A 13,295-nucleotide genomic window follows, 5' to 3' on the forward strand; every position below is an offset into this window, starting at 1 on the left:
TGTGATTTGATTTGCTATATGTTTATTCTCCAACTCTTCTGAAGTTCACGGAGATAAAACAATCTAGAGGCAATATGCTTAGTGATATTGCTCTTGATGTATCATGTTTGCATCCATGCAACACAAGCAACATTATCTGTGTAGATAATGATTGATGGTTCAAGAGAACCAATACTACATGACTGATGTATGTGGTTTATCATTCCACAAAGCTACACGTGTGTATGAGGCCTTGTATTTTAGAATGATTGGTAGGTGTAGTCACTCGTCTCGAAGACGTCAATGGAGTGACAATTCTACCATGTTGATACACATTGTGGGGATCATTCAAGTAGCCAACATCAATGTATCCTGATGATATTGGAGTTCAGATTTCTCTGAAATTGATACGATATGTCAAGATATTTGGTGCCTTGGAGATATCGAAAGATATTCTTGATCCCCTAACCAATTTTTTTGGTAGGTCCAATGGCATTGAGATATGGAACATTATGTGCCAACATCTCTTCTCTATCTTCCCATGGATCTTTCTCTACGTCTAGAGATCGAACAATCCCTAGGAGATGGACATGACTTGTCTATATCAAGTTTCTCCAATTTTCTGGATATAGGCATCTTGGTGTACCATAATACTTGAGTGAAGGTGCTCGAGTTGTAGTCCCAAGCACTATTTGGGTTTATCCAGATTCTTCATCTCAAATCCGTCTGTAAATGATCACGTGGTTCGTCGTTGTAGGAGTTATCCTTATGTATGACAAACACACATGGGTGATCATCATGTAGGAGTGATCCTTTTGTATAAGGAACTCACTATGTCGGTTGTACCAAAATGTACCGACAACAATAAGCCATGTGGTGACTTATTGATTATTACACAATACATGTTGCATTTGCGTTTCGATTCGGACAGAGATTCCATCGGGAACCATACATGTTGGAATCTAGTGACCCACATGGATATGTTGTCACTACACCTATCAACTGCATAGATAGATGATTTTGTACTCGCCAATGATATATTTATCTGAACGAGATTTCACTCATGTCCGGAGGGTAGGTCTCGGATCTCTGCATGAAACCCGACCTTATGCTACAAGCCTTGCTTTCTCACCACCTTGTATTTCTCATTCCGTTTTCGGAAGAAAGCACATTGAATGATCCCATAGGGAATTCATTTGGAAGAGCGAGGCTATATCCGCTTGGATTGCATCCTTTGATGAGTTCGAGTCCTAGCAAGTGTGTTCACACTCTGCCATGGCCATGGTCTTTGGATCCGAATCATTGTGAAGGTTGTTTGCAATCAAACAAGAGATGTTTGTCGACAGTTGTAGGCTTTGGTTATGTGATTCTCCGTAATCGATATAGTTGGAGCAAATATCATGCACCCATGATGACTCTTCGTGATTTCCCAATACGCGTGAGTCCGGGTGTTCCGATGTCCCAGCCAAGTATGTGCAAGCCGGAGCCGGGGTTGTGGAGGTTTCCCTTCCACCGGGTGTATACTACCCATCAGGTGTTCATCAACGCAAGGTCGACTTGCATTTACTGATTTAGAGGATTCCTCGATTTCCTTTGTTGCTTTGCAAAAAGCTAGATCCTTGTCAGAGGCCGTACTACTCCCCCTCTTTTTATGAAACAGGGAGTTGAGTGGTTTTATTGGTACCTCCACTCTTTCGGGCGCATTTCTAACCGGATTGAAAGATTTTGTTACACCTTTGAGATCAGTAAATGAATATGGCAGGTTATTTGCATGTGTTGCAAATTTGTGAATCCGAACGTAGAGTCCAGATTCTTGAGTACGTGGTTATGAGGAGGAACGTGAAGTCCCAATTAATTTCCTGGCATTCGATGTGGTACTTGAAATCTCCCCTAATGCCCGGAAATAATCCTCCTTAAATATAAGCAATCAGTGTACTGGGCTATGAATACATCCCTTATGTGGGGTTCAAGGTACTGGGTTATCGACGGATATTTGTACCCCACATAGATCCAGCATATGTGGGCCCATGATGTACGATGCGGTGGTGAGATCGGTACGCGTGAAGCGTTTCCGAACTTACGCAGATGGGAAATGCTCGGAGGATTTCCACGTATCAATTGCAGAGGGGAAGTACTGCTATATACGGTTAATCAGTAGCAACATGTAAAACTGCATGACTCCAATGTAAAGTTGGTAAATTGCAATTCATTAACATGGGTCGTGCAATGAGAAAATCCTTTTGATCAGAGACGAAACCAAAAACAATTGTGTATGGACACATAGGACATTGTGCTGAACTTCGATCCTCGGAGCCATGCACAAAATAGTGGAGGCATGTGAAGAGAATTCTGCAACAATATTTGTCCATTCGAATTGTTTTCATTCGATCTTTAGTCCAAACAATGGTTGGTTGGGACCACAAATATCACCTTGAATGTGTTCAAGGGACTGAAGTGATCCACTGGCACAATAGTGTAACTAAATCTCATGACTAGGAAAGTTTAGCTCATGCAACACATGACCGATGGAATTGCATTATATGCAACATGTGCTACGAGTTGGATGTACGTGCAGCTCAATCCGGACAATAGAGCGAGTACATTTTCATATACTTGTTCCACATCCATCGGATTGGCACTCGTAGAAATCTATATATAGAATCGAAGAAGTTCCAATATGGAAATCTTTATCAGATATATAGAATGTATACAATCTTATTTATATCAGAGTGCTGATACAATATATATGTTCTACTACAACAACACAAATGGACATTAATAAAACGACCACCAAGGAGATAGTGGGACTATACGAAGTCTCCAAACATGTAGGTTGAGGCATACTCAACTATCATGTCCTCCGTTCTGTAGGGTCCTTTGACGGCTGGAGAGTTACGGTGGTGCGAGGTCCGAAGGAACGTCTCGCGAACTACCGGCTCCAACGGCGCCATCCGGATGAAGGTTGAGGTTGGCTTCAAACCTTTTCCCTCGAGGTGCGTTGCGGCCATGGGATTGCCGCAGATAATGGCCGGATGCCGTGGGCTTGCACTTGTCGCTGGGGTGCGTGTAGCATCCACACTTGTCGCAAAGCTTAGTTTTGTCAAACTTGGCTTTGCGGTGCCTTTCCCACGGTCCGAGTTTCGGACTTCTGTTCCGGCTTGCGCTTTCGCTTACCGTTGAAGTTCGAGGGCTTGCCTTTGAAGCCACCATCAAACTTTCGTCCTTCCGCGACATTCATACGAACTTCGCTAGAGGTTGAGAACCAACCGTACACCGAGAGCCATTCTTAGCGAGTAGCTCATCATGCTTTCGCCGTGAAGTAAAATATGAATAAGATCGAAATAGACTTGGTAGTCGCGAGGAGGATCCCGTCGGATGGGAGCATAGTAGATAAAGTTTTCTCTATCTTCTCCGCATCAGTAGGTTCCTTCCCGCAAAAGCGCAGTTTGGAACTGGTCTTATGAACCTCATGATTGTACTCCCCGAAAGACTTGAAGTCCTGGTGTTGAAGATGTGTCCAATCATGGAATGCATCAGGCATGACAACTGCCTTCTACTGTTCATACCTCGTTTTGAGGGCCTGAAACAAAGTACTAGGGGATTCTTCCTCCAAGTACTCAGATTTGAGATCTGGATGAACATGGTGCCTTATGATGTACAAAGCAACATATTTTTGGTCATCTGTCAGCCGCGTGACTCCAGCCGGGAGTGGAACTTCCGGAGCATGGATTGCACGCACTAACCCATGGGACGCACGGGCGATCTAGATGTCCATGGCCCATATAGGATAGTTGTGGCCGTTGAGAGCGATTGCATCAAACTCTCGAGCCATCGTTCATCTATATAGTAAACAAGAGAATTTAATTTACATTCGGTAAATTAAAATCCATCATGGTTATGTCGTAATGAACTATGCAAAATAAATGAAGTTTCAAGAAGTGGGCTTGAACTCATTAGTGTGAACCTCAAATTGTTAAGTATGGCACGTTGTAGATAATCTCCAAAAGAAATTTTAGAGTAGATCTAGCAGCATTAGCGGAGTATAAGATACTCACGCTTCGAATGCCTTATGTCACAACTTAATTAAATGTATGGGAGAGCACATAGGCAATCATAATGTCAAGATGACAATATGTAGGCTTAAATAGCAGGTGTAGATAAATCTGCACACTACCTCGTGATCCCAAAACATCAATTTGAAGAAGTCACTTTGAATTTCGCGTATCAATTCTTGCTCGTATTGAACCAAAAGTAGCTCAATTAAGATGAATTGATTGCCTTATTTGCAAGAAATTAAAATCTCAATTGCAAATAACGGACGTAATTAATCTCAACATGTGGCAAATATGGAAATATATTACATCACACATGTAGAATCCAAAGTACTCTACAGAAATACAGTACTAAAATAGATATAGTCTAAAACAGAAATTAAACTAGTGTTAGTACTGCAGATTTGCTAATAATGCAAAGTCTGTACATGTACAGACGTCATGAGTTGCTCCACCGCTCTAAAATAAATAACCACTGTAAGAGCGGTGTGGTGAGGATAACTGGATAAGGTAGAATCCCCAATCCAGGATACTAGCACGCAAGAATAGCGGCGACCACCACGCAGCTCCCTCCGTGCCGCCGATGCAGCGCTGATTCCTCGTCGGCGACGAGAGCCACTCCCGCCTGGGGCGTCCTTGAAGGAGGAGTCACCGGGAAAAAGGCTCTCAGGCGCGGCGCCGTTCGCGAGTTCAACCGCGGTCGGGCTCCATGTGCCGGCGCGATGGCCATGGCTGCTCGACGACGGGCTGTGGAGCGGAAGCCCGAGGGCGACGAGGCGGCGGCGAGCGCTCTGCGCGGTGAAGGAGGCGAGGCTGCAGGCGTCGGCGAGGGCCGAGGCAGCGCGCCTGCATCCACGACCGCAGCGCTTGTGAAGCTGCTCACGCCGGAGCCAAAAGTGAAGGCGGAGGCTCCGGTCGGCGCCGAGACATAGGCGAGCGCGTCGCCTGCGACCTCGACGACCGCAGGGATCAGAGACGGCAGGGGTGCGGCCTCATCGTCGTCAATGACGATGACCACCTCCGGAGGCACTGCCGCCTCGACAGGAGCCAGGATCTGCGCGGGCGCGGCCGGCTGCAGCGGGGCCATAGACTCCACGGCCGGCGCAGCGGCCAGCACCGCAAGGCAGAGCGGCCGGCGCCGTTCGGCTTGTGGCGACGAGGTCCGCGGAAGCCACCTGAGCCGTGGCGGCGACCACGGTAGCCGCCGGCACCGTGCCGGCGACCGATGTAGCGGCCTGCCCCATAAGGGCGACCATCGGAGCGGCGAGGTGCATGGCGATTGTGGCGGTGAAGGCCACCTACTCCGTGACGGCAGCGAGCGATGAAGTGGCGAAGGCGGCCGTCGCGTTGAAGCAGGCGGAGGAACCAGGACCGAAATCCAGGCATTGTATCTTTCTCACCTTTTGCCTGCAGGACTTCGATCCCTTTCTCATTCTCTTCTTGGCAGAGACTATGTGCTGATAACGTGTTAAAACTAGAATCGTAAAGGAGAGGAACAACAAACAAATGATTCAACTGATCACTTATTCCATTGATGATCTCAGTATATATACAAAGGGAGGAGACGCGAGTGGAGAGTCGCGTCCGTACGAGAGGGTGCGAAGATGTCGGTTGTCATATTGCAAACCGACATAGAGAATTACATGGGAGGATTATCTCCTTAATTAATCTAATCTATTAATTAAATCCTAACACCATCGAGTCCCCCACCCACGCGAACCCAATGCTATTCCATTCCAAGGCACGGCGGGTGCTGCTGCACCACGCTCGGCCGTCCATGACCTGACGCCTGCGCGCGCGCGCCCTCTGCCGCTGTCTGTCCGTCGCCTTCCTTCCGCGGCCGGGGAGGGCAGGCGCCATGGACGGCGGCGGACGCCACCCGCTCAACGTATTCTTCCATGGCGCGAGGTAGGCGATCGTCGATCAGCCAGCCAGAGGACCCGTCCTCTCCCTCGCCCTGTTTTTAACCTTTCGTCTTCCTTTGGTTCGTCGTGCAGGCTCGCGTTCAGGCGGGACGCCCTCGGGAAGGAGATCATGGGAATCGCCGTGCCGGGCGCGCTCGCGCTCCTCGCAGACCCACTCGCTTCCCTCGTCGACACCGCCTTCATTGGCCACATAGGTTTGCTTGCTTTCTTGCTTCCCCCTCCTCTTGTCACGATTTCCTTGCCCCTTCCCGTGCAGGTGCTGATGTCTTCGTCCCCTGCTTTCCATCTTCTTCAAACCTGCTCCATTCAGAATTGGAGTTTTTTTCTTTGTGCATCTTCTAAGCTTTGTTTCTGCACTATATAAGCTTATTGTGTAACATATGCTGAAAATCACTGCTATTCAATCGAAAATTATATACTTTGTGAACTTAATATTGCAGTCACATCATCGCTCGATCTTCTTCTCTTTTGGACTTTTTTCGAAACAATTTCTCACAGCCCTGATCCACTAATAAACTTTCTTATTGTAATATATACCTCATTTTGTATAATGCTAATTTGTTTGCTGTGATTTGTTTCGTAACAAGCAGGCCCAGTAGAGCTTGCAGCCGTAGGTGTATCCATTGCTGTGTTCAATCAAGTATCGAGGATCGCAATATTCCCGCTTGTGAGCGTCACGACATCATTTGTTGCGGAGGAAGATGCTACTTCCTGTGACAGATACAAAGATGAAATAGGCGGTGAGAATGAACCAGATAGCGAAATGGATGAACTCATTCCTCGCCAAGGTACACTTTGTGCTTCTTCTCTTATAAAGTTATTACTCCCTGCGTTTTTTAGATACCCCTCATTCTGAGTTTAGTCAAATCATTCCTATACACCTGATCTCTCTACAAAGATTGATTTTGACTAAACCAGGAGCGCCTGGTTATTAAAAACAGAGCGAGCATAAGGTTAAGCGATATGTCTTTATTTGATAATGGGATTTATTACCAGATACAAGTGCCACCTCCGGCAAGTCGTCTTTGCAAACTGACACAGGGGAGATCCAAATTGAGCTTAAAAGGAAAAATATTCCATCGGTTTCTACAGCATTACTACTTGGTGGGGTGCTTGGCCTTGTTCAAACTGTACTGCTTGTTTCATTTGCAAAACCTATCCTAGGCTTCATGGGCGTGAAAGCGGTAAAATGTTCCTTCATACTCTTTTTCTATTTATTGCTGTAATTAGCTAAAAATATTTTAGCTCAAACATTAATATTACATACTTCAGCTTTAACTTGCATTTAAAAAAATAATTGAGTGCCTTTCGTCAAAATCAGATAATTAGAACACTACTGTAAAGTTGCTTATTTTTCAACAGTTGGAAGGTTGATTTAATTATTAATAGTTGGATAATGGCATACTTTAGCTTTTGAGATTAAAATATTGAATCAAAACATACCTATGGAAACATAAATGGTCCTGGCACTTCATCCTTTTATTGTATAAATTATCGCTATAAATTAGTTGGACTTGAAAGACTCGAACTTTTCATTTGAGTTCTTTTTTGCAAATAATTCGTGGTTTATTTTTTTAATTAGGATAAATTTAAATTTAATAACCAAAGTGTACTTTTTCAAATAGGATTCGGAGATGTTGAAGCCTGCTCTCCAGTACTTGGTACTCAGATCTCTAGGTGCTCCTGCTGTTCTTCTATCTCTGGCAACACAAGGGGTATTCCGTGGACTTAAAGATACAAAGACTCCTTTGTATGCAACTGGTATAATAGTATTTTCTTTGATTGGATAGTACTGTGTTCATTCTCTTTTCACCTCTCGTTCAGAAAAATAACTTGGTTTTAACTAATCTATAAAAAAAAATTAAGTACTCCCACGTCAAAAAAATGATTTAGTATCTAGATACATTACAATTTAGAAAAATCTTCAACATCCTTTCTAGACGGAGTGAGTATCTTGGTGAAGCTTATTCCGATTATAATCATATAGTAATTTTCTTCTTATTATTCTATCAGTGTAACTTCCATGTGACAGATCTAAATGTCTTTCAATATATGCAGTTTTAAATTTTTGAGTCTACACTTGGGAAGTTGCATGTGAAAGAGAATGAAGGGAGTAAGTAATGAGCAAGAGCTTTATCACTAAACAAATATCAAAAATAATGAGTATATAAGCAGTCCATTAGAACACATCTAATAGCTCCCAATTCCATATTTAATCTTAATCAAAATAACACCTTTTAAATTTAGATGCGAAATGTAAATTGAGGATTAATGGTCAGATTCCCTAGGAAGAATTTCTTCCACGCCTAACACAGTTCAACTGTTTTTTTATGATCATCAGTGGCTGGAGATGCGATAAACATTGTTTTCGATCCGATATTTATGTTTGTGTTCCAGTATGGTGTAAGTGGAGCAGCTGTTGCTCATGTTATATCACAGTATGTAGTACCATCCTTTATCTTTTTGTCAGATACCATTTTTTCACAAATAGGAAGATTTGCATATTATCCCAAATTATGAAATCATTATCTATATCTCTCTTGTGATAGTGCATAGTGGATCTTCTGCAGATACTTCATTGCAGCCATACTCTTATGGAAATTACGACTGCACGTTGAACTATTGCCACCTAGCTTGAAACATTTGCAGATTGGTCGGTTCCTTCAAAATGGTAAAATATTACTACTTCTTGTGTTTCCATTTCGGACTTTTCACATTCTTTAATCAGCAACAACAATCGTTAATCTTTGTATGAATGTAAGTAAGCAAGTATAAAGCTGTACTGTGAAACTGTTCATGAAGAATATAGTCATAGGCTGAAAAAGAAGCTTGATTGTACTCTCTAGGACGTCTTTTGGAGTGATGATACATAGTAAGTAAGAACTTTTTTGGGACCCCGTTTCCTATTTGGGATAAACACTTCTACCATATCTACCTTTTCTTTTTGATAATGGAAGTGAGTGTCTCTCATGATGTATGTACCATAGGTGCACACGACCAAGGATTTATTGCAAAGTCATCCAAATATATCCGAGCAAACGGACGTGTGACACAAACTTCAAAAACTATGTAGCCTACGCTGGATTTGCCACCTAGAATGGACCGTTCATCTAGTAAAGAGTTTTCTACTCCATAGATCATTGTGAACTTCTTGTTTGGCGAAGATCATACATGAATTTTTTCCCCATATATGTTCGTAAGGATAACTTTATCTTCATGGATTTGTGTTGCAAGTCGAATTGAATAGTTATTAATGTTGTCTATATTTGACCTATATTGTTGCCTTTGATACTTTTTCATACCTTTTTAACCACTATACTTAAGCCTTTAGGTTTATGTAAATATATTTACTCTTGCAATCTTCAGGTTTTCTTTTGCTTGCCAGAGTTATTGCGGCAACATGCTGTGTGACCCTATCTGCATCAATGGCTGCACGACAAGGTTCAACTGAGATGGCTGCATTCCAGATATGTTTGCAGATTTGGTTGGCATCTTCCCTTCTTGCAGATGGATTGGCTTTTGCGGCACAGGTTAGGGAACTATTATCTTCTTTTATTCGATTAATGACTGGCTAGACATTCATCACCATAACACATACTAGCTATATCAAATAGCATGTCATCATTTTTCACTGTAATCTATTTTACTTTGTGGAACTTTCATTTTAAGATGCAATTCGCACGTTAGTAGTCATCTTTCTTGGTGCTCAACGCTGACCATAAAGCATACGCATCCAGAAATGTGCATAGCTCTTTGTTTCATTCATATTGTGTATTACAGTCAACCACTTTCACAGGCTATACTTGCAAGTGCATTTGCTCGTAGAGATCAATCGAAGGCCACAGCCACAGCTTCCCGCGTGTTGCAGGTATGATTTTTACGTGTATCTAGAAATGCGCATTACTTTTGTAGATTTTTTTTGTATCGTTGAATGAATGCTTATTTTGTAGCTTGGAATGATTTTGGGAGTTTTCCTGAGCATACTTCTTGGAGTTGGCCTTCGTGTTGGTTCAAGATTATTTACGGAAAACCAGGATGTCCTGCATCATATTTACGTAGCAACACCGGTATAGTTACATGCTAAATCCTAATACTACTGTAACTCTGAGTCTTGAAATTCTATAGTTTCATTTTCATGATTTTCTTGCAGTTCATACTAGGCAGCATTACAGTCTTTTCGTAGTTTAATCACCTTAAGACAATTTCTCTAACCGAAAAGGTTCTGTTTTGTATCTGCAGTTTGTTGCTCTCACCCAACCAATCAACACTCTAGCTTTTGTTTTTGATGGTGTCAATTATGGAGCATCAGATTTTGCATATGCTGCTTATTCAATGGCAAGTAAACATCCTGCAGTTCGCTTATCTGTGCTCTAGTTTTCCAACCTTCTCTTCTGACGAATTCTATTGAATTCTGGATCCCTCAGATACTCGTGGCTATTGCCAGTATCATTTGCATTCTCGCCCTCACGAGTTACAGTGGTTTTATTGGAATTTGGATAGCTTTGTCTATCTACATGTGCCTCCGCATGTTTGCAGGATTCTTGAGGTACGATTATCAAAGAATTCAGAATTTCTTATATGAAATTTGTTATCACGTAGAGAACAAAAAATACCCTTCTTTCCTTCTAGTTAATTGTTAAATGGAGTTTTCTAGAATGTACTACACAGTGCTAAATGAAGGTGTAAAATAATATCTTTGGTGGAGTTTACTTATATCTAATTGATTAGACAATATACTGCCTTTTTTATGAATCTATTGCTTTGAGTTCAATTTTATATTTACAGTTTATGTACTTTTGTTTTCAGGATTGGGACTGCACGAGGGCCCTGGGCTTTCCTTCGTGACTGAACATGTGCTAGAGCAATATGTGCGCTTTGCCACACCACATCTTATTTATAATTGTGATTCACTACAGGCAAAAACTACCTTGGACAACATCCTCACATTTCACATTCATCGTACGGTACTGCTAAAGTAAAGTGTGGTCGGTATAATCTTTTAATCAGAAGAGCCCTTGAATGCAATGTACCAATGAGGACACATGTGTAAATATTTAATCTTCTAAGAAAAATATATCCAAATCACCAAAAAAATTATACCAAGCTACCTTGCCAGTCTTGAGGTCCTGTGCCAATTTCTGAGTCCGCCAAGTGGACATTGTAGGTGGCGTGCCGCCATCAAAGCCGCAACTCCCGAAGTTAAACCCAGCCCCGTAGTTAAAAGAATCACCTATGAATGAGACTTGTATTGTACTACTAATTACCTCACTGAAAAATAACAATCTATTTCACCAAGGTCACAAGGGGATGTTGTTAGCAAGTTAAACTCAAGTAGTCTTTGTTCATAAATAAGTGATTCAACTTTATCTTGATTCGGTTGTACGTGCCCGTCTTTCGTGTGTAGATATATCTGTATCTAGAAAAAAGATGAGTGATTTATTTTTTGATAGAGGGGGTACTATTTTCTTAATCGATCTTATTTGTTTATAGCTAGCTAGATTCTAAAAGTCCAAGCAAATCGCACCTAAAATTATTCGTGTAACTTAGATTTGGTTCATTTTCACATGTTGCATCTACCACTACAAGGGAAACGCTTTTTAGCTGCAAAATATACTGCCGGCGCACCAAAATAATCATGCGCCGGTGGCAACTACAGCTGGCGCGCCAGGACCTTGCCGCGCCGGCGAAATAGATTACTGCCGGCGCATGAGGCCTTGGGTGCGCCGGCGCTAAAAGTAAGCCGCGTGTGACGCCCCGGAACCGGTACCATGTGGATCCCAGCGAATCCGCCGAAATCCACACGATATCGATTCTGAGACGCCCTTCGACACGAAGTGCGCGACGAATCACACACGTGATGCCAGAGGAATTAACACGAGCGGTAACATTACAACAAGATTACAATAGAACCCACAAAAAACATATATTACAACAACGACTCCAACGAGTCAAGATACAAGTATACAATACAAAGATCCAAATCACACAGAAGATCAAATACGTCCAAGTACGGACAAGATACAAATTGGACTAAGAGTCCTGAAGATAATCAGCGGCATTCACAACCCTGCTCAGGCCAAGCCGGAAGGGTAACCTTACTAACGTCGTCTTCATCGAATATGTCTTCATACCTGCCCGGTTATGTCCCAAATCAACAATAAGTACGGGTTCGTACTTAACAAAACTTCAAGACGTATAAGTTTCGTCAACCAGTCATCCTTTGTACTTGAGGCACGCAGGGGACTTAGAGGACACAAGAGAAACGTCATAGGCAATATGGTGGGCTTAAGCGGCAGCGCGCAAGCACTAAAAACATATAGAGAAACTCTACAACAGTCGTCTATTAGAGAAGGTGAGAGAGCGCATAAACTAACAGTTCTATACTCTGCAAACATAACCCAACCGATGCATTCCCCCTTCGCAAAGGAAGAAGTACTAATAAGGGCACTCACACGGTTGACAGGTTTTATAAAGTAACAGTTGTAGTAATGCTAAATTACTGCGCAAGTTATTAACAAATTATTAGCAGCAACATAAATGTGCAAGCTGTTCTATGATCGAGCTATACAATTTCAAGTCATCCATAACCGCGGACACGGCTTATCGATAAGATGTACACCCTGCAGGGGTTGCCCAAATATAACCATACGCATGCTCGACCCACTTACGATAGGTGGAAGTCTCACAACAAGACCGTTCCCAGTTCAACAAGAAAGTCTAGGGGGCACCCGACTAAGCTACTCGTGACGAAGTTCGGCCGTACTCCGAGACGAACTCAGGGTTTGTGACGGCGGCTAGACGTGCGAACCACACGCTTCGCTAAACTTCCTGCAGGGTACAGTACAGAATATAAACACCCAAAGGCAACAGGAAGTAAACACCCGAAGGCAACAGTAAGTCAAGCATGGCATACATGGCATAGGCAAATAAAACCATGGTTGTGGCCCCCTTTTTAACTGACTTGAGAAAAGGTAAAGTGTGAGGGGGGTCCGAGTAGTAATCCCCACGTAAGGGTAGAGTGCTCAATCTCGGAATAGATAACAAGAACTCGGGTCCTAGGGGATATTAGCGAGTCAAAGTTCCGATGCTTTCGCAAAGGGTCTTACAGATGCCTCTGCTTACAATTTTAGTTTTTAACAATTAAGTAAAGCACGAGTATCTCCAACAATTATGTCCATAAACCATGTGTTATGATTTCCTAACAGATAACCCGATAAGATAGCGATAACAGTAACAAGATATAAACGACACTAGCATGCACTACGACTCGCAAGGCAGACTCGATAACCAAACAACAGCTGTAGGAGGGTGGTGGATGCAATATGGACTGCTTGGGGTA

The 13,295-nt window shown here is 42.8% G+C and overlaps 1 protein-coding gene across 1 annotated transcript; it reads left to right on the forward strand.

Annotated features, from left to right (window-relative positions):
* The first annotated feature begins 5,889 nt into the window (after positions 1 to 5,889).
* On the forward strand, positions 5,890 to 11,059 carry LOC124690822 (protein DETOXIFICATION 42-like). The gene is made up of 13 exons (XM_047224152.1): positions 5,890 to 5,939; positions 6,029 to 6,150; positions 6,547 to 6,744; positions 6,953 to 7,140; positions 7,582 to 7,717; positions 8,298 to 8,394; positions 8,527 to 8,627; positions 9,323 to 9,486; positions 9,753 to 9,824; positions 9,907 to 10,023; positions 10,196 to 10,291; positions 10,381 to 10,502; positions 10,763 to 11,059. Exons 1-13 carry the CDS (start codon positions 5,890 to 5,892, stop codon positions 10,803 to 10,805), a joined length of 1,506 nt encoding a protein of 501 aa, XP_047080108.1. The 3' UTR covers positions 10,806 to 11,059.
* The last annotated feature ends 2,236 nt before the right edge of the window (positions 11,060 to 13,295 follow it).

The sequence above is a fragment of the Lolium rigidum genome, chromosome 2 (genome assembly GCF_022539505.1).
Source record: "Lolium rigidum isolate FL_2022 chromosome 2, APGP_CSIRO_Lrig_0.1, whole genome shotgun sequence".
Lineage (NCBI taxonomy): Eukaryota > Viridiplantae > Streptophyta > Magnoliopsida > Poales > Poaceae > Lolium > Lolium rigidum.